Here is a 25,090-nt window from a genome sequence, read left to right as displayed (position 1 = left end):
CACAAGCAGCCTCGCCACTCACAAATGCTTCTTCTTTTTTATTGCCTCTGCCCTGATAGCCAAGTTCTTGGCACAGATGGTCAGGACCACGATGAGGACTCCAACCAGGAAAGTCACCACGGGCCAGAGGAAGCAGTGCAAGAGAACAGTCTCATCGTGGGTGCGCTTCAGCATCACATCGTCCGGCCTGTGCAAGGGGAACAGAAGATGGAGAGAATATAAATCAACAAAACACCCTCAATTCGTAAGTGGGAGTCATCTAACATGGTAAGAGTAAAGGGGATTTATTTGTCAAAGTGTTAGAAAATAATTAAGTGGACTATTTAATTCACTGCTTGCATTTGCCTTTTTGTCACCAGCACTCATGGCAGACTGTGAGAGCTTTCCACTTGCAGTGTTTACAGGCTAACAAGTTCACTTGGATTAAAAAAGAAAAAAAAAGAAGGAAAGAAAGCATTGGGGCTCTAGATCTTCCTCTGAATATGGTCATCACAAACAGCCATGACAGGTACAGTACCACACTGACTGTGGATTGCAAAACCACTCTGGCAAAAACATAATACCAGGCAGCATTCGTACATATCTACCTCAAATGTTATCAGGCCCTGTGAAATGGATCTAAACAGTAATTAAAGCTTCACTTTTAGCTTTGAGCACTCATGTGTCCATGGGGCTACCTGGAGGCTCCTGATGAAGCAAGCCCTGGCTGTGGTCTGGGTCTGGGCAGGGAGCTGGTCCCTTTCCTCAGCACTGGACTGCTGGTGGCCCAGCTTAGCCCAGCTGCACTGGCAGGCAGCAGCCTGCAAGAAATCCATCCCCACAAGGACTACAGCCTGCCCCGGGGTGGCCAAGGCTCCCAAGTCAGCTTCTTCCCAGCAGTGGCTCTTTCAGCAATAGGCTGTGATTTGGGGCTGCAGACAGCAGTGCCTCAGTAGACTCAGTAGGCTCCTACAGGGACAATTTGGTGAGACTCCCACGAAGGTTTGAACCTCCTTGCCTCCACCAGCAGCATCTAACACACAGTCATGGTGGGGCTGAGACAGGTTTGTGCGCTTCCAAAGGGAAACGGAGGGAGGAGGAGAATTGCGGTGGAAGCATCTTGAGACATTTGGAAATTTAGCTGTGCCACATGTCTGAAAGATCTGCTGTCTATCTTCCTCTTCCAAGTCTGGGAGGTTGTTGGCAAAATGTGATGGCAGATTTTCCTCAGCTCTGGCTCTTTCTGCTCTCCCTTGCAGTTTAATAGTTATTAAATCAGTTTCGTGGCATTTGCACTTTGCTCTTGCTTTCCCATCTACAGCCAGAGACACACAGTCTGCTGGAAAACTATCTGCAAAGGAGAGAAAGAGAACTTTCTCCAACTAGAAAAATATCTAAAGTCTTGACTCATGTTGGTCCTCACTCACATCGAACATCCCATGGCATGTTGCTTCACCAATGCCACCTGACACTTCTTGGAGCAGCAAACCTCACAGCCTAAAGTCCTGGCAAACCAGGCTTATCCAGCAACGTCCTGGGAATCAAGGTCACCTGACATGGTGGCACTTGGGAGCAGACACCTGTTTAATGTCTGTGCTGTCTCTCCCACGATACTTTTGTCCTGATCAGAAAGGAACCCCCAGAAAAAAATTCTCTGTTGAGAAAAAAGAAGGAACCCTTTTCCCTTCACTGAGAAATTGAATGGAGGTGCTTGCAAGTCTACAGAATTTTATCCATCCTTAAGGAGCTACTGGAGCCAGACTGCCAAGCTACACCTGATGCCAGATTTAATTACACCTGCATTTGCATTTGGGGGTCTCTCACCCAAAATTGCTGTGTGGAGAATACTCTGCACTGTGCCAGCCTGAAAGTCCCCAAGGCCAGCACCGTATGTTTCTCTTTGTTTCTGTAGTAAGGAGCAGAATAAAACTCTGATTTTGAGCAGCTCAGCTATATAAAATTTGAAATTCAGCAGCATAAAAAGATATCAAGAGAATCCCAGGTGTATTCAGTAGTGGAATGTATTAATTCTGTGCAACCAAAATCCTCCAGCTATATAAGCAGGCACAGGTGGAGACTACAAATTGAATAAAGCAGTATTAACTTCATGGGTGCAAACTCACCAACCTGTGCACCTGAACAGAGAAATCCTCTCACAAGAGGCATAAGCCTGCTCCCCCACAGTTACTGTATCATCACCTGTGAACAACAGAGTGATAACTGGCAAGGAAGCCAGAAGTAGGCAACACTCAAACTTCACAGCTCTGAACTTATTAGTGACATTGAATTTTAAGGGGTTTTTTAAAGGAGATGTTAGTTCAAAAATAAGGGACAAGCAAAAACCTAGAAAATTGCATTCAATTAAAGGAAAGAAAGTGTGGTTGGGGAAAGTAAGATATCCTTTACACTGAATCTTAAATGTTTTGAAAAACATAAGTACCAAAAGTAACAGTGATGGATGTCAAACACTCATTATAGATGTGATTATGGTTTAGTAATTTGAAAGAATTTCCCTTTTAGAAAAGAGTCAAAGACAAAGCCTTTAAGTAAGTTTTGAGCTGAGGTTTGGGTTTAGATGGGTATTATGGCTACTTTAAAGTCTAGCAAGAGTCCCTGTGCAGTGGGGCGGCCTCACCTTGATTCCTGTGTTTCGGGTGCCACAATATAAGAAAGATGTTAAGCTGTTGGAGAGCATCCAAAGGAGGGACATGAGGATGGTGAAGGGCCTTGAGGGGAAGCCGTATGAGGAGTGGCTGGAGTCACTTTGTTCAGTGTGGAGAAGAGAAGATTGAGGGGAGACCTCATTGCAGCTCCTTCCTCACAAGGGGAAGAGCAGGGGCAGACCCTGATCTCTTCTCTGTGGTGCCCGTGACAGAACCAAGGGAATGGCATGAAGCTTTGTCAGGGGAGGCTCAGGTTGAACATTAGAAAAAGTTCCTTCATCCACAGGGTAGCTAGGCACTGGAACAGGCTCCCCAGGGCAGTGGTCACAGCACCAAACCTGTCTGAGTTCAAGAAGCATTTGGACAATGCTCTCAGGCACGTGGAGTGACTCTTGGGAATGGTGCTGTGCAGGGTCATTGGCTGGATTCCATGATCCTTGTGAGTGCCTTCCAATTCAGAGTATTCTGTGATTCTGTGGCACTTGAAACACAGTAATGTAACTGCTTTGGGTTTGCTTGGCAAAGCTAGCAGTTTTGACTTTTCATGCTACTTTTTTAAAGGTGACCTGCCTGCTCCCGCAGTCTGAAGGCTTGTGGTTTTACTTGGAAACAGAAAAGGAAAGGTGCTCTATCCCCAGGGGAAGACTTCTCATGGTAAAGACCTGTCTTGGCTGGAAAGCCTAAGAGCATCACTCCCCTGGTGCTGAGGCAGTGATGTTGAACCCAAAGGAGGTACATCATGGCTAGAAACATGTTTCTTTTCCCTATGAAAATCAGCTGATATAATTAAATTTGTTGCCTTGCTCCTGTAAGTACAGTGTCTTCAATAAACCCATCTTTGCTCTGTGATTTTATGTATAAATATATATATATAAAACACTTCAGTTCAAAGACATTGGCAGACGGGTTGTGCATATTCACCCTAAGCTTGATTACTGGCAGTCTCCTCTTTCTAGCAATGCTGCCATTCAGGTTTCCAGTAAATGTAAAGCCTGTTGAGGGGATCCACCCAAAATCCTAACACCAGTTATTCGTGCATAAAACAGCACCAGAGGCAAGAAAGAGACCTAGTGGGACAAAAGGGGGAAGCCCTGCAGTGATTGCAAGCCATGCTCAGGCATTCAGAGCTGGTTCTTGCTGTGAACACTGTGCAGCACCACCACTGCCCAGCAGCAGCCCCAGGGTGAAACAACAAACTGGAAAAAAAATCCCTGAAGAAGCCTTTGCCTTAACCCTGAAAACACTGCTTTCTCTTTCACTGAACAGACAAGGAGGAAGGAATTTTGTTTTCATTGCTAAAGGGTGAGACCAGGACTTATTTTTAGCAGGACTTTGAGCTCAGGGCTAGACCCTTGTGGAGCTTTGGGCAGGGCTAACTGGATTAGTTGCATTACACAACACATCCCTGTTAGGTTCTGCCAGGTAGTTCAGACACCAGATAAAACGAGCCTCCATCAGAGCCTTCAGAGCAATTACTGAACATCATGGGGAGAATTACAGTGCAGGGATTACCGAAATGTCATGTAGGACCAAAAGGTTACAGGCACACAAACATTTCAGTCATCACTTATGAACCAAACTGTGAACCTAATGTTGCACAACAACAGCTGACGGAGGTGGAGGGAAACCTTACAAATGTTTTTGTATTCAAACAATCTGAATTTAAAGATGTTTGCAATACACTGATTGTTTTCCCCACAGATATTCACATCCCTTCGCTCTGACAAGCAGTCATTTTTCCCTCATTGTTGCAAGATGCAGAGATCCTCAGCTGGATGGCTGCTTGCAGAGGCAGCACAGTGTCCTACTGTCCTTTCCCCCTCGGGCCCAAGCCCTGCTCCACAGGTGGAGGGAATTAATTTAGAAAACTGTGAAGTAACAGAGCAAACCAAGATTTATGTTCCAACATTTTATGGATGAGCAGCCTTACTACCTGAGCACCCTTGGCTTACACACGTAATTATCCTGAGATACACTGCAGGGCACCCCAACAACACACAGGTTGCCACCAAGCACTTGACAGGGTTTGCTCTTCAAATCTCTGATGAATTTGTGGACAGCACCCTGCAGCAAACACAGAGGAGGTTAAAGCATGGCTGGGTCATCTGCTGTGCCACAGCAAAGGAAACTCAGAGTGTTCTTGTGTATGGCACAAACCCAGAGTTAGCAAGCAATAATGCCATATAAATCAGCCACTAATAAGAAATGACTTGACACAGGTTGCTCTGCCTGGCATGAGACAGTGAGGTCTCAGCTCATGGCAATCTCTCTTTTTTGTTTTTGTCATGGATGTCAATGACACCTGGAACATGAAGAAATAAAGTGACAGGATCTTCCCCATCCTGCCTGTTCCTGCAGGCCTCCCACTTTAGGGCATGCAGCTGTGGCCCTTGTTTGCATGAGGTCATGACTGCAGAGCCCTGGGACTCTGGGTGTGAGATCCAGAACACCAAAGCCCTAGAGCTCAGTGCCCTCTCAGACCTTTGGCAACAGCCTGAGAACTTCACCTGAATTTGTCCTTATTTTAGAGTCTGAAACACCGAAGGTTGGTTTCTGCTGTGCTGGGCTTCCTTCAGACTGGGGTATCATCATGCCAACAGACAGGCACCTTCACCAGAGATCCAGAAAAGCAACTTCCCCACGCAGCTTGAACCCCTTGTCCCAAAGCTTGTCAGAGAAGAGTGGAGCACTAAAGTTAAGTGCCTACGGTGGCAAAGCAATGCTCGCTCTTCAGTAAAGCACTGAGCTCCAAGATAAGCTGTACTTTGGTTCCCTAAGACTAATGTCAGGCAGCTAATTTTGCTGGGCAGTTTGATTTACAGTAACTAAGAATGGTTGAAATTGCCAAGTCTGCTTCTCATCCCTTTTGCATAACTTTGAACTGTAAGGATGGCACCCCTTTTCTTTATCTTTTCAAAGTAACCTGTTGAACCTAAAGCTCCCTCCCAAAGTGAAAGGGAGAAGTTACCCAACGGCACACTCTGCATGCAGCAACAGTTCTGACAATGAAAATTGAGTAAACTCCATGAAGAGGAGAAGGTGTTCGTTCATTGCCTGTATATGTACCTAGAATTTTATTCTCCTGTTTCAAAGGAGTATTAATATTACAAACATTACATTTTCTAAGGAACTATTTACTATACGTTTTATACAGACTGAGAACAGTTAGCTTATCCACACAGTGAAAAAATACTGTCAGAAAACATGCACACTTCTATTTTGAAGGGAACAGATTTCTCCCTCAGTTTGTTATGATTTCTTTTCACTGCTTTGCAGGCTGCTTAGTCATCATTGCTCTAAAAGTATACCCAAGCAAGCACATTCCCAGTCAGCAGAACTTATCTCCCAAAGCTCATTGCTATCTCCAGAAGAAAATAGATGGTGTACACATTTCGGCTTAGACTGTCTTCTAGTACCTCTGGCAGGGAGACTCTCTTATCCTGTGTATGAATTGTTGCATGATCAGCAAAAGGCAGTGTTTCAAGGCAGCTATTGTGCTGGCAAGAACTTTTAGCAGTGTAGGATTCAGCATCTTTAGGGGAAAAAACCCTTTCTGAGTGCTGCACAATTTTTCAGTGCCAGCTTACATAAATGTCAGATGCTAGGCAGCATGCAGCCTTTGCAGAAAAGCTTTGTCTTTGCTTCACCAAAAGGTAATGTGAGAATCAGCTCCCATAGCTCTGGACACCTACCACCCTAAATTCCTTTACAGGAGAGAAATAAATATCTCTGGGCATCTGACCTGTATCAGGCATTTACCTTGGGGTAAGATAAAAGGCTCCTGTTTCTCTCCACTGCCAAAAAAGTCACACAATTACCTTTTACATCATCCTTTCCACACCAGTTCAGATGTACCCTTGTACCCTAGCCATGGTTTCTCCTGCAGACGATCCCATGTTTCTGACTCTCCTGCTCACTTGGGCAGTGGGTGCTGCAAGTCCCAGTTCTCAGGAGTACAAGGAACACCTGCCTGCCCGAAAAACCAGAATCAGAACTTGGCCTCTGGTTACCAGATCCAAGCTTTGGCACCTTGTGGACCAGAGGACTCCCAGGAAGGTCCCTGACGGGTCCGATGTCATCACTCAGAGTGCCCTAAGTTTTAACCTCTGCCTGCTGGAAGCAATGTTTCTTTCCGCTCTAAAGGAAGATGTTTTGCTACAAAGTTTTGGTCGTGTCCCTCTGCAAAGAGTTAACCAGGGGCAACAAACTCATCCTGGGCATGCTGGCTGGGTCTGCAGTCTCTTCAGGGAGACAGCTATTATAGCCAGCTTAGGAAAAACCTGAAGTCCCCAAGGCACTCAGCAGGACACTCACGGGGAGTCAGGCATTTCTCCACCTGCCATCCATTTTCCTCCTGATTGTCTTTCTGACTTAAATATCTGGTGCCAACACTCCCACACTGAGCCCTGAATTGTGCCTGCAAGTCGTGAGCTATTCACTCATCTATTTAACTTTCAAGTGTTTGTGGACAGGACTAACCTCCTCCTGCAGCCACGTTACCTTTTATTTCCTGGCATATCACCATCTGAAAGAGAGAGGAAAAGGACTCCCTCCCTTTCTCTTTACTGAAGGAAGGAAACCACACATCACTCTTATACACATGGAAGTCACATCAACACTGGCAGTAAAGTAAGAACTGAAACAGAAAGGGGGAGATGCTTTAGGTTACAAATTTCTACTCTGCAAGCACGTATGAAACCTGGCAGTTGTGTTGCTGTTTATTACACATATCTGATCCTTAATCCTCTATGAACACAATTGCTGAGTTAGTTTGTCGTATTTACTGATGTCCCCTTTCTTGCATGAACACAGTAGGGTTTCTTTCCTGTGGAGGAAAGGAATGTTAATATCCACACCAGAAATCTGCCATCTGAGTGTTAAAAGCCAAGATGCTTTTTGCTATAAAAATTGCATATTTTAAGGAAAACTTTTCTCACAGTTTTATATTCTTACTTCCAGTGGTAAAAATACTCCTTTCCTTTCCATATAGCTTTTCACCAGTAGAGCTGTCTTGCAAAGCTCTGCACTGAGCTCTGTGTGATAAAGCACATTGCCCTGGAGGGGGTCTCTCTGTGTATGTACATGTGCATGCATTTTTATGTATTTTCAAACAGAACCAACGGACAGCTGTTAAGCAGATGCATAAGCACTCTTGCCTAGCCAAATGGAGATTACTCACCTCAAGTGCTGGTTAAAATAGCACGTAAATGGTTGAGAACCCACTTTCTCTTTCCAGTATTTCTGCTTGTACGTGACGTTCTCAGAGTTCTCCTGATCGTCTCTTGCACAGGGAGGGATGTATGAGCACTGCCAAGACACATTGCAAAACAGAGTTACTGCTGTGCTCAAGAACGCAGGGCATCACTTCTCTGCCTTTTCCTCATGATACCAGCATGACTGAAATGGACTGAGAATAATAAACAAAAGCTCCAAAGAAACAGAAAAGAAATATTAGCTGAACTTCACTGAAATTGCTAATTATTCTGTGCGGGTACTGGAAAAGAATACTGTAGCATTCAGAAAGAAAATAAAGGCTTTGCCATGTTTGTTCCACTCTTAAACCAAACCACTTCATAACATCTCGGGGTCTGGCCTGGTGAATGTGAAAATGATCGTTTCATTTTGAGGTATTCCTAGCCAGCTGCATGGATTGGATTTTAATAACTTCCTATTTTCAGTGAGGCACGTAATCACAAGTTTAGTTAAGTATCATGCTAATAAATAACCCGGAGTCCAGCAAGCTTTCCCAGCTGATGGGATATCTGGCTAATATCCACTGATAAAAGAAGATATTCTTCCACTGTTACAACACACGGAAACAAGAAAAAAGGTTCATAGCCCTGCTTCAGCAAAAAGGTTCAGCATCTGCTTCTGCTGTGCAGAAGTCAAGGAGAGTTGAGCATCCAGCTGAGCTACCTGCAGATCTCACCTTCAGACATCTGCTTCAAAGCCCAGAGATCAAGGGACACTCCTCCTCTAGCTTGGTGCCCTTGGGACTGGGCTTGCAGAGGCTTCCCTTTGGGTCACACACACACACTCACTCTCACACACACCTTGTTTCCAAGTCTTTGACACACCACCCTTAAGTCCTGGCCACAGGCAGTTAAACAACAGAAAACAAGCAGTGCACTGAATCAAGTGTCAGCACCGTCAGAGGTCGGTGTCCAAGCACAATCCTTCTCGTTTTTAGCAGGCATCCATACAGGAGATCATGGCAGGAGCTGTTGAACCACACTGAGTAACACAGCTTAGCTGATCCTCCCATAGCACAGAGCTTTTCACCCTGCAGGGCGTACGGACGCCAAGTGAACTGAACACACTGAATTTTAATTCCTTTAAAATTGGGAGCTGCAAACAGAAAAAATGTGGCTGGGAAGGTAGCTAAAAAGCCTCCTACTTAGGAAGGATGAGGAAGCAGGAGGTGAAGGGTGTGGGAAGCCCCCAAAGGGGGGCCCACATGTGATCACATTAATTTCTCCACAGTGTCCTGGAGGCAGTAACAGCAAGGAGAGCGACACCCTCTCTGACATGAGAATAGAGATCACCACGGCTCACTGTGCCTAGCCAGTGCTTCCTCTCCTTCTGCTGAGGTTTCACAGGGGCTTACCTTGTCCCCAGCTGCACACTGTGCCTAAGAGGTACAGACCACAGGACCATGTTCACCATACAACAGCTTGAAGATTTGCCATTCCAAGGGCAAGGGAGAAATCTCAGGATATTATTGCCCTGATCATGTGAAATCTGACCACTTCTGTCAGCTCCTGCAATTGCTGCCAGTGTTTTGCATGCTCCAGAATGAAAGAATCTGCAAGGCCTTCCTTGCTGCTTCCAAATTGAAACCTACCTTTTCCACATGCAAGGATCTCCATTTTTACGTGGACTCCTGGCTGGTGTCACCATGGCACAGAGCTTCCTTTAGTTCCCTGTTCACAGGACCCTACACAAGGGTTGTCCCACTGCTGCTGATGAAAATCAGAAGTGAGCAGCAGCACCACTCTACTTCAGAAACCAGAATGCAGGATTTATCACATACTGTTATTGCCATCTTAGATAATATTCCTTGGTCAGCAGAATCTTTGGTTTGGTTGTCCACTTTGGAAGCATCAAACACTCCCTTTTTTCCTCCACACTCCCAGAGCACAAACACATCTGTGCAGCAGCTGGGCAGAGGCAGCAAATTTGGCACAAAGACACCTGAGAGCACTGCTGGCTCTGCTCTGACCCCCTGACAGCACCAACATGCTGCAGCTTTCCAGCTGGTCCCCTCCTCCCTGCTTGGCCCGGGGTCCAGCATTTCCAACGTCCTCCACTCTGATGTTTTCCTGTATGGAGCATATCCTGCTTTGGAAATGGCACCATATCCCAGGAGCTGTGCACTCACTGCCCACATCTGACTGTAATCACCATGCTGCTCTCCCCAGCCCCCAGCTTGTAGGGGTAGGTAGGTAGCCCCCAGCTTTTAGGGACTCTAGAAAGAGCTCCCAAACCAGACATTATTTAGCCAGTACACAAAATGCAAAACTGGACAAACCAGCTAAGTACCAATAAATATTATTTTGCCTAAACACACCCAACTATCTCAAAACTCCTATTCCTGTGTTACTGGCTCCAGTACACATATTTCCTGTATCCTGTGAAATGTTTCCTGTTCCTGGCTGAGCCTGCTGCTGTCCTCTGCTATAAAAGTGCAACCGCCCCACCAGCCCTGGTTAAACTTTCTCTGCATCCTTCAGAGACCTTCCACCCCACCAAATATTACTTGAATCCTTCACAAAGTTCATAACCTGGTGAACTGTTTCAGGCTTAGGAGCAGCCAGAGAGGTCTCTTTTCCCAAGAGATGTCCATCTGAACAGAAAAGTATCAAGCTTTAGCAGTCTCCCAGGACATTTCATCACAGAGCGCTTCACCTTTTTCCCATCAGTCCCCATGCTGTTAGCTCAATATGAAGATATTAAAAATTGAGTTTTTCAGGGCAGGGATTTGTTGTGGTTTGGAAGATGTAAAGGGGCCCACAGACAGTTTCTCTGGGCAGCACTGCTGTATTTTCCTGTGCCAAAGCAAGAGTGTACAGGAGTATTGCCAGTACCTACAGGAGGGACACATGGAAGTTGGGCACAACAGCGAATGCTTTCCATAACTCAAACTTCACACCATTCTCTGCACACATATTCTCAGCTGACAGCATGCTGGATACATTTCTACCTCTTCTTCTTTATCTTCATGTGGAAAACATAAAAGAGACACCTGGGGTCTTGCCATAAATCGGTGTGGCCTCACTGCTTCTGCCTGCTGAGGATTAACAGTCTGGAAGAGAGGAATGGTCCCTGTCCAAATATGAATCCCAGGGGCCACCCAGAAACATAACTCAGCGTGACAAAGTCCTTGAGCCCCAGAAAACACCCAAGATGCAATCCCAGTGTTAACATTATCAGCTGCTGCACAAGCACTGGAGCTTGTTTGCCTCCCCAGGATGCCAGCACAGTCCCCACCCAGCCAAGGTGCTTTTTGTCCCTTTCTGACCCACGCAGGGGGTGGATCTCTCCTTACTCAGCCCCACGAGCACACTTCTAGGGCAGTCTGCTTGGCCAGCTCCTTCACCCTCCAAAGCAGATTCAGCAGGCAGATAAAAGGGAATCATATTCTCACAAATTTTGCTGCTGTGACTTGATGGATGGATGTGAAATAATTTCCACTTTGGCAATAGGCAGTTTCTGAAACATTCAATCTGTAGTCCTCCCTTACAAGACATGGCATGAAATACTGGCATCAAAACATAAACAAATGCCAACTGAAAGCTAGTACACCAGTGAAAATGTCAGTGAATAGCCAATACATCTTTACACCAAGGTTTTGTAGGAGTTGCATGTGTGTTTGCTGCTGGATGCTCCCACTTCAGTGTCCCTGCAGATGCCTGGGAAGATTCCTGGTGCTTCTGAGCACTTCATGAGGGCAGATATTCTTCATATCATGGGGAAAGAACAGATGCACAAATTCTTGACTGTGGTTTAAGTTCCAGGTTGAATTTAATGCTTTTCAAAGATCAGTTCTTGTCTAATTCAGTCACGTTTTTAATAAAAAACACCAGACTTGATAGACCACAAGTCCAAGAAAGTTTCAAATGTGAAGAGACATCCTGGCCCAAAACAGAAGCAATTCAGCCCAACAGAAGACAAAGCAAAGTAATTCAGGAGCAAGATTTCAAACTCAGTTTCCAAGTGACACGTGGAGGACCATCCTCCTGGCTCCTGGTGAGCTGTGGGACAGAGCATGTTCCATTTGCTTGGTGGGGCAAAGCCCTACAACGCCTGCTGGAGTAGAGATCCAGCTGCAGCCCGAGGTGTACCCCCCACCACAGCAAAGGGATGCCCGAGGGAGGCTGTGACTTTGAGGGAAGCCCACAGGGGAAGCCCAGCAGGGTCCTGGCAGGACCTGGGATCCTGCGGAGAGAGGAGCCCAGGCTGGAGCAGGTTTTCTGGCAGGACTTGTGATCCTGTGGGATCACATGCTGGAGCACTTCATAAAGAGCTAGAGCCTGTGGGAAGGACCCACATTGGAGAAAGTAATGCAGGACTGCCTGTGGGAGAGACCCCACAGTGGAGCAGGGAGAGTGTGAAGAGGAAGGAGTGCAAATGTGTGATTAACTGACCACAGCCCACATTCCCTGTCCCTCTGTGCTGGTGGGAAGGAGGAGGTAAAGAAAATTAGGAATGAAGTTAAACTCAGGAAAAAAAAAAAGATGAGTAAGGGAAAGGCATTTTTAGATTTGATTTTATTTATGCAGTACCCTTCTCTGATTTCATTGGCAATAAAGCAGATTAATTTCCCTGAGTCAAGTTCATTTTTCCCATGATGATAAAGGGTGAGTGATCTCTCCCTGTCCTTACCTCAACCCACAAGCCTTTCATTATATTTTCTCTCCCCTGTCCACCTGAGGAGCGATACAGCAGCTTGGGTGGGGACCTGAAGTCCAGCCAGGGTCAGCCCAGCCCACCAAGCAATAGATGAGCTTCCCCTAACTCCGTGTGTCTGCATGCACCACCGGGTTACCTTCCTGGCATGAAGGGAGGAAGCGCTGCCACAACCATCCCACTGGGGCAGGGCATGGGCAGCTGGACTCACTCCATTAGAACAAAGAATTTCCCCCTCCCAGCTGGGTGTCCTGAGGGAACTGGAGCTGAGCACCACGTGTGGTTTTCACCTGCGTCTGTCAGTGCAAATGATCATCACCAGCACAACCCACCGGGAGTGATCAAACCCATGACCCCTCACAGCGGCTCCAGGCAGGGAGTGGTGCCCCAGGCGAGCCAGGTGGGTGGTGGGGTTTATCCATGGCCCCTGGGCCCACTTCCAGAGGAGTTGCTAGGCAGCATCTGCATCTTTTGCCTGTCACAGGAACCAGCCCAAACACAGATCTAAATGCTTGACCAGACGGAGGCACCAGACTCTCACAAAATTATTGTGAAGTTATATTTTGTTTTGAAACCTCCCCTGCCACGGGTCGTATTTAAGAGGGTCAAAAAATTAAGCCCAACTCTATTTACAAGTGTACAGAAGAGATGGCTGCACACCATTTGTCAGGGGGGGCCATTAGACAGAGAAGTGTGACAGAGCACAGGCAGTGTGGAGAGCAGACAAGGGGCAGCAGCTGCTTTGCTCCCTTCCCTGGGGACAAGGATGGGAGAACCAGGTCCTGCTGCACAGCTGCTAACATCTGTCTTACCAGTCACTCCCCAAAAGTTTCTTTGGCACAACAGGGGGCAACTCCTTCCAACCCTACGCTTAACTGCAGATGTAGAGAGGGAAATGCCTAAAAAGCCAGGAAGCAGACATTTCAGCAGCTGACATCCTCCCCTGCCGTTTGCCCAGGCAGGGCTGTGGCCTGGTCCCTGTGTGCACCACCAAGGTACACCATGGCCAGAGAGAACAGCCACAAATTGACTTTGGAATTAATCCCGCTTAAGCCTTATCTCAGAGATTATTATTGCTATCAAGGCAGCTGAAGAAAGGCTACAGTCACTCCAATAAATTTCTTCCTCTGAGACAGCAATCAAAAAAAAAAAAAAAAAAACGGAAATCCACTGATCACTCAGACTGAACACAAATGTAATCGTGTTCGGTGCTTTTTATATACATTCCTGGATTATCTCTGACCCAGCTATATAATCTTTTAAGAGCTAAAATAAATCCTGGGCTGTACAATGATGTGATTATCTTAGAAAGCAAGAGAAGAAAAAAGAAATGTCTTTTTGCTGCATCTAGAAAAATATTTTTCCTCACTGGAACAGACATTCACATCAGTGATATGTTTATATGTCAGCCTGCTCTACTACAGAAAGTTGAAGATTTTTAATCAAATACACTGGGGATTTTTGGGTGGTGAAACTGCCAACAGATTTTTTGTTTTTGTGTGTTGTAAGGAGCCTGAACTATGCCTTTTCTACACTACTGATTCACAGGGGAAAATTGCTACCCTACAAAGAGGAGCACTAAGCAGAAAGTAAAATTTAAAAAATGTTCAAAACAAAATTGGTCTTCTTCTTCCCTTCTAGCTAGTTGGAACTGATTAATATGTTGCATATATGTCTAAGTGCATGAACACAAGGAAGCATAGTGCAAAAATGTGATGGGAACAGGAAGGGTTAAACAGCTCTCTAAGTTTGTTCATAAATACGTACGGGATCCTGAGCGTTAAATCCAGCAGATTCCTACTCTGTGGCTCTAGCTAATGTATTTCAGCATAAAATCCTGAAAGCTTCCAAAGACAGTGAGACTTTAAATCAAAAATTAAGGGTGAGTATAACTGTTTGGCTCCACAGACATTGAAGTAGGGAAAAAAAGGGAAAACCAAAGAAACAGATGCAGACATCAGTATGTTTTCCTGAAGAGATCTAACCAACTTTTCTTCTTATTTTGTATTTGTTTTACATAAGGTTCTTAAAGTAGGGAAAATAATTAGAGCACATTTTTGTCTGCACAATTTTCCACTGAGATAAATTCAATTACTACCAAAGAATACAGCTACATCAAAAAAATGCATCCTTTCTGCTTGGTCACATCTGGTAAATCAGATTTAATCCTCAGCAATCAATATCCCAGGGTAAACAGCCCACATCTAGAGATGCAAGGTGGAAGGTAAAGAAGAGAGATTATATTTGTAAAAGCAGGAAAGTATCATGCAATGCCAACAGTTCTGTTTTCTATATGTAGAGTTAACATGAAATTAATTGTTAAATAGAAATAGTTTTCTGAGTGACATTTACAGGCATTACTTCTGAAGCTCTGAGTGCCTCCCTGCAATTGCAACTCAGTCCCTGGGCAGGTGCAATCCTTCTCTTCCCACCACACTTCCAGAAAGGCGGAAGAAAATAAGCTCAAGAAGTAAAAACAGAACAAAACACTTGGACTACTCAGAAAGGCATTGTGGTCACGGTCCAGTTTGAAAGCTGCTGCTGAACCTGTGGGTGCTGCCAGAGCTGCTGAGCTCAGGCACTCTGGTAGCAATCAACACTCACCTCCCATCTCCCATCTCCCACTTCCATCTGCCAGCTCCCATCCTTGCTGGAGATGGCCACAGCAGAGCCATGGGGCCGGGTGTGGGGACAGCCACGCTGCACCCTCTGCAGAGCCACGTCATCTTCAGCCCCTAGCAAAAGGGTGACTTTTCTCCTGCATTTTACCAAACCCCCTGCCCACCACTCCACTGAAAATGGAGAGAAGCTTAGAGAAGTCCTGCAGCTCGGACAGCCAGGGCACTCCTGGCACACCTCTGCCACCACAGACCTCTGCACAGAGAGCCTGGCAGCAGCACTCCTAGGAAAAGGTTTGCAAAGCTCCCTCAAAGGCCAGCATTTCATCTGCTTTGTGATCAGGCTCCATCCAGCACTGCAGCTTCAATCACTCATCACTTCTGAGCGGTGCCAAGAATTTAATCCAAATCCTGTCAGATTTACCATCCTGCTACTTACTCTGCTGATTTTTACCCTGACCACCCTTCCCAGCTGCCACGGGGGAAAAAAGCAACCCTCAAACCCTGAGTGTGAAACTTAACACAGGCTTCCAAGGGATGGGAAACTTAACCTGCCTTCCAAGGGATGGAGCACACCAGCATGAGTATGACTGAGGAGATGTGAGGCTGCACATCCCAGCTGGACACCCAAGCATGCTTCCCAGCCCCTGCAAACAGACCCCTGCATCGTGCTGAGCATGGCCCTTGGCACGGTGTTGCATCCACATCTCAGTCAAAGAGCTGAAATTTCCTTCTCCAGTACACTCCTAATTTCAAGTTCTTTCAGGAGTAGGAGGACTCCAACATATTTTTTTTCTTTTTCAAACTACTTAATAAGATCTCCTCCACTCAGGTGTGTGCTGTCATCTTCACCCAGCATAAAAAGAAAAAGGAGAAGGCAGAATAACTGCCTTTAAAGAAAGAAAAAGCACAAGTCATACCTTGCCTTCAGACTTCCCCAGTTTGCTGGAAGATGCAACTTTCACAAATTCTTCATTTGGTCCTTTTTTTGTGCGGGTGATGGAGGAGTTGAAGAATCAAAACAGCACGGGGGAAACTTTTGTTTTGCTGCAGCCCCTTCCCCAGCGGCTCCATTAACACGTCTCCGTGCGCTTTGGGGACCGGCACTGCCATGCCCCCGCCCTCCGGGACTCGCAACGCAGCGGCCCCGGGCGCTGCCCGAGCGCACCGAGCTCCCGCCGGCTGCCGGAGCGTCTCCTGCTCTCCCCACCGGCGTCCCGGGGCTCCGGGGCGGGGAACGCGGAGGAGCCTCCGCTGCTGTCCCTGCGCTGCCGCCCAAGGGCTGCGGGACGGACGGACGGAATGGGGCTGGCCGCCAAGTGCGAGAGTGTGTCTGTATCTGTGCATGTATCATACTAGTATAGTATATAGTACAGGGTAATACACTATATACTATATTATACACAGTATGTTATACTATGCTATATAGAGTCACAAAACATCCCGAATTGGAAGGCACCCACTGGGATGGTCAAGAACATCTCCTGGCCCTGCACAGGACAGCCCCAAGAGTCACACCATGTGCTTGAGAGCGAACGCTTCTTGAACTCTGTCAGCTTTGGTGCTGGGACCACTTCCCTGGGGAGCCTGTTCCAGTGCCCAGCCACCCTCTGGGTGAAGAACCTTTTCCTAGTATCGAGCCTAAACCTTCCCTGAGATGATATCGATATAAACACAACACATAAATATAGATGTACAGTGTTTATAAATACACATTGTAGAGATACACTACTTTTTGCTCAGCAACAAGCAGAGCGGCATTTTTCGGACGGATGCTCCGGCACTTCACTTACCACCCCTGACCTCCCAAAAGAGAAATCCCCGCACGGAACACAGGGCGGGCGCCGGGAGCGGTGGAAGGGCACTGCCGCGGCGGGACCACCGCCCGCATTTTGGGAGAGGGGGCGTCCGCGGGTCTCACCTTGGGGTTGGTGCGCAGCTGCCGCTCGTCCTCATGGAGCAGGGCGGGTGCGGAGGAGCGGGAGGTGCGGACCAGCACCTGGAGGCAGGGGTAGCGGGCGGTGCCGCGGCAGGCGGCCCCGCAGGAGAAGGTGCAGGCGAAGCGCTCCCCCAGCTGCCGCACGGCCAGCACCGTGCAGTTGGCGGAGCCGCCGCCGCCCCGCTCCTGCAGCGCCGGGCGAAGCCAGCAACAACCCAAACCCAAGAGGGAGAGCAAGCCGGCGGCGATGAGGAGGAAACCCAGCCGCATGCTCTTGTCCTCCGCCTCCGTGTACTCGTACGCCGCCCGGCTCCTCGCCATCGCCCGGCTGCCGCTGGCATCCGCCGCCGGGCATCAGCCACTGCCATCGGCTAAAGCTGCCGCCGCTCCCCGCCTCCCTCCCCGCCTCCTCCGAGGCTGACTGTGCGTGTAACAGCACGGGAAAAAAAAAAATAAACCAAAACAAAACAAAAAAACCAAACGATAAATAAAATGCAAATTTAATCCCGTCTGACCTAATTCAGGGCCCTCCGGGGGTGGAAAGGGACAGATTGCAACGGGATTATCTGACCCCGGAGATTTGCTGTGCGGAGGGCTAGTCCGGATTAATACTGGGTACCATCATGCAATATCTAGAAGAGGGTGGGTGGGGTCCTTTGGGTGCATTGTGGCCCCCCTGTAAGGCAACATCTCACCACTGGCTTGGTTAAATCCTGGAGATCTTGGGTAAAGTCCCGTTTAGTACCCCCAAGGCATCAAAGTCCTCAAGGTCTCTATGAGTAGAGGAGGAAACTAATGTGAAATTAAAGAAATTAAATATCTACAAGTGAGAAGGCAGCTTCTATTTTTACCTTATTAATTAAAAAGGGACATAATGGTAATTGGCCAAATTTTAACATTTTTGGGGTGCAGGGTAAAGTGTTCTGGCCAGCCCCAAAACCAGCATCTGCACAGCAGGGACAGAGATAACAGACAAGCAAGATGACAGCTATCACACACAGGAATTGCTTTGAACAGGAAGGTATTGACCTTTGAAGGTTCACACTAAGAAGTGCTCTCTTCCAAGCAGTTTTGCAAGAAAAGCCAATGATTCAAGAAAATATATTTATTAGGCAAATAAAGTTTGGTTATTACCCAGTATTACCCACTGTGGCAACACAAATGCTTATGGTGCCAAAGTACCATAAGCAATACTTATAGTTCTATTCTATCATCTTTATCACAGGCAATTAGGTAGAACAAAATGTGAGCCTGAGAGCTGATAGCTGAACTTGATGACACAGCAGACAAGAAGGCAGAGAAACACAAAGTTCGGGAAATAGCACTTTCCTTTTTCAATCTCTTTCCCACTGCAGACTGCAACGTCAAACTTTTATAAATGAAGCTGATCCACAGGTTCTCCAAATGGACTATTAAGCAAGGTTTGGCAGGAAGGCTATTAAGAGTCCATGCTGTGCCATGAATATAGATGGATGTAAATATTGTCCTTGCTTGAACAAGTGCACTACCACACTCCTCTCCAGCCAGCTGCTTTGCAGCAGCCTGCCCAGGTTATCAAAGAGTTTCTGAAAAAGTATACCAGCTCTGAGCCAGCAGTATGGTTTTTTACTTAAACCTCCTGTAGGTGTTTATACTAGAAACTCAACTCCTCTTGCTTAGTCCTTGACTCTGTTCATTTGTTCCCATCATCAGGTTTTGCTGCAATCACTTGTAGTGACAGCAGTCTCTAATAGTAGAGGCTTGTTGCATAGAGTTTTAATAGTAAAAAAAATTAAATTATAATCAGGTTGATTGGTCACTTACCACGTGAAAGGGAAGCTCCAGCTCTGCTTTCTCAGTGTAAATGAGCTGCAGCTTCTTTCTGTCTCACCTCCTGAACAGCTGGCTTTCCATACCTGGTTCAACTCCCTGCAATCCCCTGTACATAAAGCGCTGTCAGACGGAAATTAAGGCAACAGCTCACTGGGTAACAGAGTAACCGTGACTTAGTCCTCCTGTGTGCATCCAGTCCCTACATCCTCCACAGCTGGGGAGATGCTAAGCTGTATTTTAACTGGGAATGGCCGTAGGATTCACCAGGTGATCTCATAGATTTTGAACTTCTGCACAAATGACTCAGTCAAGACTCAAAGACTATTTGGATCAACTTGAAGTGAGAAATGGTCAATGCCTGATCATTGTAGCAGAGTGAAGGGGGCCTGCTGTGAAGATTTTAGCTCTGCTGTCACCTGAGGGCAGGAGTGGGGACGCTGGCTCGAGGACCACGGGCTGCAGCAGAGCCACCGAGGCTGAGAAAGCCAGCATATGAAATTCAATGTCTGTATGAAAATCTCAATAGCAGAACAGATTGCTGCCTGCTCTTTTGGACCCTTCCCTGCCCCACAACCAAGGGACAGCCTTACCTGTGGCCAACTGCAGCTGCCCCACCTGGTATGGCCAGTGCTGGGAACACCTCTGCCTTGAGGCACCTGGAGGCTGGGCAGCCAGTGCAGCTCTGCCACCACACCCACCCAGGCTGCTCACGGGGACTGGGCTCACACCCCCTGTTTCCCTGCACAAGCCCAGTGCTGCTCCGTGGGACGCTGGCTCTTCCAGGAAGTGAAGTGGCTTTTCCGAAAGCAAATGTCTATATAAAACAATAGAGTGCCTTTATAAAACCAATACTGTGACACCCACCAGAAAGTAAACTGGCCTTCCAAGGGAAGAGAGATCTCTGGAACAACCAAAGCCACCCTTCAGTCGAGAATGAGTTCAGAGAACACTGAAGGGCTTCCACAGAGCACCAGAGCAGCTTTGGGACCCCTGCCTTCCTCTGGCTCCTCACCAGGACTGTTTACAGCCGATGCAGGATGGCCCAGTCATGACAACTGGCTACTCCACCGGATTGTTTGCTAAACCAGAGGGAGCTCAAAAGGTGATTTTACCAAAAATTATTTTGGTAGTTTCAGCAGGAAAAACCTGACATATATTAGCTAACTAATACCAAGAAGACAATATGAAATGCAAATAAGGAACTGAAGTCTAGAAAAATAATACACAAACTTGGTTCAATACTGCTAATCCAGAAGTGAGCTAAGTCAGTAACAGTCAAAACTATTGTTCAATGTGCTTGAACATTACTTTCAAAAATATAAAGTTTACCTCTAACAGTAAAGTGGTTTTAAGTGGTAAAGCCTGCAACTATTTAAACCAAAATTTCCAAGTAGGTTATCCAGTTGCATTTCCTCAGGTCTTTTTCATGTAGTGGAAGCTTTCAGATTTATGGAAACGAGAGCATGCATGCTTATCACAGAGAAACAAAAACTCAATTCGCACACTATATATGAATATAAAAGCATCAGCTGTCAATCCAGACTAACTTCTTAGTCCAATCTGCATTACCAGAATTCAACTTCTACTACCATTAATTTTGGGCAGCGGCAAATTTTGAGGGACACAATGAAAAATGAAAAGGTACTTGAAAATTAAGCACACTCTGAAATATGGCTTGAATAGCAATTGTTGTATTTAGGATCTTAAACCAAAAGCACTGTCTAGCTCTCCCATGCTTAGGATGCCAGCTGTGCATTTAGAGGCTTTTCTGAGTGTGACAGATAGCAATCAATTTTTCCTTCTTGTTTCATACAGCCATGGAAGTATTTTTAAATGGAAGTTAGCAGGAATTGGGGGGGCAGGGGGAGGGGTAAGTTTCTTTTAGGTGACTTGTAACTTTAAACAGTATCACTTGAAAATGGACAGCCTTCTTCCATAGCCATGGCCACCTAGGAGCCAGTCAGGACCAAGATGATGGCCCCACAGACCTCTGTCTCCAAGCACTGCCTAGGTCATGCCAAAGACTGTTTCTGGTCTCTTCATGGTCAACAGAAACAGTCCCTCAAGACTGCAAAAATCTTACATCTGACTACAACACACAAATTCTTATTAGGGTACATTCTCCCTTCTTTCATGGAAACTAAAACAGAAACAGACCAGTACAAGAAGTCCTGGCTAGGGGTCAGAGAGGATTTCAGACATGCCATGCAGCCAAGTGATACAATCATACATCTTTGCACTGCAGAAATGCTGCACAGCCATGAGGGAGTGGTGTGGTCAGCTGTGAATCCCAACATAGGCACAGCTGACACTTCACGGAAGGTCACAGTCACGTGAGAAATATTTTTACCCATGTGAGTACCTGCAGGCTTCCCTGGATTACTTGGGTCTTCAATTAGATTAATCAAACCCATGAAGGTTCTCATGTGCTTACATATTTATGGCACCAGACCACTAAGGTGGAGGAGGATTGAGTACAGGGTGGTTTTTCGTTTGTAATTTTTAAGCACCCCAATGGAGCATACTTAACCCTTTCCTTCATAACTTTCTAGTACCCTTCATTTTTCCACAAGCAGGGTGGTTGGAGTGACAATTTTTGAAATATGAAGTATCTTCTGCAATAGCAGGTGTAATCAAATCAGTGAAACTTATGTTAAACCCTGGAAGCTGAATATAGTGGATTTGCAGAGAAAGTGGAGCTAACTATTTAATAAAGATTTGTAAACAACATGCAACAAGGACTACGAGAGTATGTTGGACAGGCTAGAAATGGGGATACTTCTACTTCTTTCCAAGAACACTGGGTATTCTACCCAGAACTTACCTTGCACATCGTTGTACAAAACTAGTTATGGGGAAAAACACCCACCTCAAATTTAAAAACAGCATTCTATTACAGTGCTAGTGGAATATAAAAACATATTAAATAAGCCTCAGACCTTAATTGTCAGTCTGAAAACCTGCAGGGCAATTCAGTCACCCATTTGCCATGTGAATATGTAAATGAGGGCTGAGGTTTTCTTCCTTTCAGTAAAAAAAGCAGTATGTTCTTTTTTTCCATTTTTAAAATTAATATAGTATCAGTTAAGAAGTAGCTTCAATCTTACACCTTGTTTTCTGTTTATATCTGTTTCTCTTGCTTCAACCCACAGTGCAAAATGAAATTAAGTCACAGATTTTAAAATATCTATACATGCTTATTTAACTGATAAACGAGAGCCACTGTTCTTCCACCTGGAAGGAGCAAAGCAGGCATTTCAAATTTTTGAAAGACTGGGCAGTTGAATACAACTGTATCATCAAGTATTTTTTGGGAGAACTTAAGATTCCCAATTTCAGCTTCATTGTTTTTAAAGTGATATAGGTATTTAGTATTTTAATTTAATTCATCTTGCTCCCTTTACCATATGTTGTTAATTTCCATGAACATGAGAAATAATTGCATTAGATTTGAAGAAGGAAATATCACTTCAGGAATCCTCGCCAAAACAAAAAAAAAATGAACCCAAAAAAACCCCCACCAAACCCAGGTCATAATGAACCTCTGACAGCAAAAAAATGTAACATTAATTGTGGCAGGTACAATATGCTTTTGGAAAATTATCATTCTGAAAAATTATAAATTTATAGATGGACAACCAAATACATGTTTGAATCTGCTCTGGTGTGAGAAACAGAACAAGCCACCATCTTTTTCAGCTGTGCTAGTTATATGGATTATAACCATTCTCTTCTTTCAAGCTCGGAAAACTTTGCTTTAATAATAGAAAAAAAATATAATCAACAGGCTTATATTTTTATGTTTACTATCTTAAAATAGATATTAAAAAAAGTTCAGAATTTAAGATTCGCCATACACCTGATACAGAACCACAGCAAGGCCACTAATGGTCTGATTTCTAAGCATAATACATGCAATCAAGCTGCTTTTGCACTACATCGAAAAATGGGTGAAAATGGAAAAAAAATCCCAGGATTCACTAACGTGTCTTGCTTTGGTAATTTCAGGTATATTTCAATGATCTGCATCACCAGAGGCAACTCAATGAGAAGTGGCAATCATACCCAGAAAAAGAAAACCATCCCAACAGTTCAGGTTTTCCTTTCTCCGCTCAGAACAGTTACAGTTTTCAGAACCAGTCTATATTCATGCTTATTTGCATCTGGAAGTTCAAGTAATAGCAATAACCAAATGAAATGTATTTCTGTTTTATGTGGGAAAACTCCAACATGGAAGTAAGCTGTGATCAGTTCTAACCCAAGCTTCTCCCAAGTGACTAATTCTTGAAGCATCTTCCTATCATTTGACATGGTACCCACCCATCTTTCTAAAAATTATTTGCTATTATAAAGAGGGGATCTGAAACCAAGGTTAACCAAAGTTTTTAGCCGTGGAAACTTTACTGTGGAAAAGAATATGAAATTCTCATAAATTTACTTGTCAGCAGCAAAAAGACTCTTCAAATGTCTTAACCACTGTACAGCTCGATAGTTTTAATACTTCAATTTTTTTTCCATTTTTCATTGTTGAAGAAATAATTTCACAATCTCAAATCAAAGTCAACACTGCAGTGAGGAGAGCTTTTCTACTTTATTACAAAGAGAAGAAGCCTTTATGTGGTCAGAAAATACAAGATTGATCTTTTTTTTTCTCTTCCTATGAAACGCTGCTGTTCAAACAGCCAGAGTGAATTGTCTCAGTTCACTTCTTTAAGTCCCATCACATTCACTTGGGTATGGATGTCCTTGGCTGCTGAAAATCTGGCCCTTTAGTGCACAGGGCGACAAAGTAGTCCCCTGACCAGCAGTTCCAGAATGTCCCGTTTTCATATATTGCATCCATGCACACCTCCTAAAAATGAGGTACAGCAGGGCAAACATTTTCCAAAATAGATGTCATATATATAATATATACACATTCGTACATACATACCTTTATTCATGTGATGTCCAAAAATTTAAAAAAAATGTACACATTTATTACAAAATCGTAACAAAGACTGGACAGTGTTTTGCTCATTCTGGAAAGATGAAGCTCAGTAATACACAACCCTGGAAACTAACCAGAGACTGTGGCAATATCTTTCTTCTAAACAGTCAGATATTCTTGCATTAAGCTTGGCGAAAACTGCCTTTCAAAGACAGAAGGGGAAGTAAAATGAAGGAAGCAAACCTTGCTCATCTTTCCAAATGAAATACGAGAAGGATCTTCACATAAAAATGCACAAACATTTTTTATTACCAATAGTGCTACAATGAACAATGCAAATTTTGTTGTCTAATTTTTTGTCTTTTTTCTTTTTTTTTGTTTTTACATTTTGGAAAACTAAGTGGTAAACTTTTGTCAGTGTACTCGCTTGTCTTTACAGACCCAAGCTTGTCTGCTGGCAAAAAAGAAAACAGAAACAAAAATTCAGACCCTGCTCAAACTAAAGAAAAACAATTACAAATTTAGTTGTTGGGCAGCACATAATTAGTAAGGCAGGACCTCAAATGGTGACCCTTCGCATGAGCCAATTGCCAGATCCTCAAGGAATTAAAACCAGGATGCCTGAGCCACATCAGTTCTGCAGTTATGTTGAGTATTGTGCTGAGACAGCCATACCCCAAGAAAAGGGAAGTCTTTAGAAGGCTTGCTGAGCAGGGTTGTAGTTGAAGGTTGATGGCAGATGAGGCCTTTCTTCTAATTTGTCATATTCCAGGTGGAACTCCTACAATTAAAAAAAAGGAAAAAAAAAGACAAACACAAATAAAACAATGTATCATTTACCTGTGACCACCTGGTCTACCAGCCATACTTGAAAAGCACAAATACAGAGGAGACCAAGTACCAACTTATCCTAAAGCAAAACCACATGACTTTGCTATCTTGAATTCCGTATTTTAAGGAGAAAAAAAACAATCCTCAGCCTTTACACCCACAACATGAAGACTCTCCTATTCTTTTGAATGCTACATGACTCTCAGAACCCATGTAATAATCTCCAACAATGTTATACATGCACATACACAAAACACAAATACACAATCACAGCATGAGCTGAATTATAAACAAAAGCTGTTTTTCAAGGAGACAGAGCACAGAGGCTTATTCTGGATGAACTAAAGTTCGGGAATATTTTTGTGTCACACCACCAGACCAAATAGCTTAATGATGCACCAGGGGAGGT

The 25,090-nt window shown here is 45.0% G+C and overlaps 3 protein-coding genes across 4 annotated transcripts in view; 1 reads left to right on the top strand and 2 right to left on the bottom strand.

The window, feature by feature from the left end:
- The window catches only part of PTPRB (protein tyrosine phosphatase receptor type B), a 77,457-nt gene extending 77,260 nt beyond the window's left edge, over positions 1-197 (top strand). Inside the window, exon 37 of the transcript XR_005954950.1 lies at positions 60-197. The gene's annotated coding sequence lies outside the window, so the exon portion shown is untranslated. The remainder of the gene's footprint in view (positions 1-59) is intronic.
- On the bottom strand, positions 19-17,484 carry KCNMB4 (potassium calcium-activated channel subfamily M regulatory beta subunit 4). The gene is made up of 3 exons (XM_041465589.1): positions 17,091-17,484; positions 7,822-7,949; positions 19-187 (listed from the first exon to the last, which is right to left on the bottom strand). Exons 1-3 carry the CDS (start codon positions 17,427-17,429, stop codon positions 19-21), a joined length of 636 nt encoding a protein of 211 aa, XP_041321523.1. The 5' UTR covers positions 17,430-17,484.
- A 6,008-nt stretch (positions 17,485-23,492) lies between these two features.
- Positions 23,493-25,090, bottom strand: part of CNOT2 (CCR4-NOT transcription complex subunit 2) — an 85,318-nt gene continuing 83,720 nt past the window's right edge. For both annotated transcript variants that reach the window (XM_041465588.1, XM_041465587.1), the window contains exon 15: positions 23,493-24,631. In XM_041465588.1, coding sequence (XP_041321522.1) covers positions 24,545-24,631 — 87 coding nt within the window. In that variant the 3' untranslated portion in view covers positions 23,493-24,544. The remainder of the gene's footprint in view (positions 24,632-25,090) is intronic.

This window comes from Pyrgilauda ruficollis, unplaced genomic scaffold, assembly GCF_017590135.1.
Source record: "Pyrgilauda ruficollis isolate IOZ18807 unplaced genomic scaffold, ASM1759013v1 scaffold19, whole genome shotgun sequence".
Classification (NCBI taxonomy): domain Eukaryota; kingdom Metazoa; phylum Chordata; class Aves; order Passeriformes; family Passeridae; genus Pyrgilauda; species Pyrgilauda ruficollis.
Note: the sequence above shows the minus strand (reverse complement) of the source record. Positions and strands in the feature narration are given on the sequence as shown.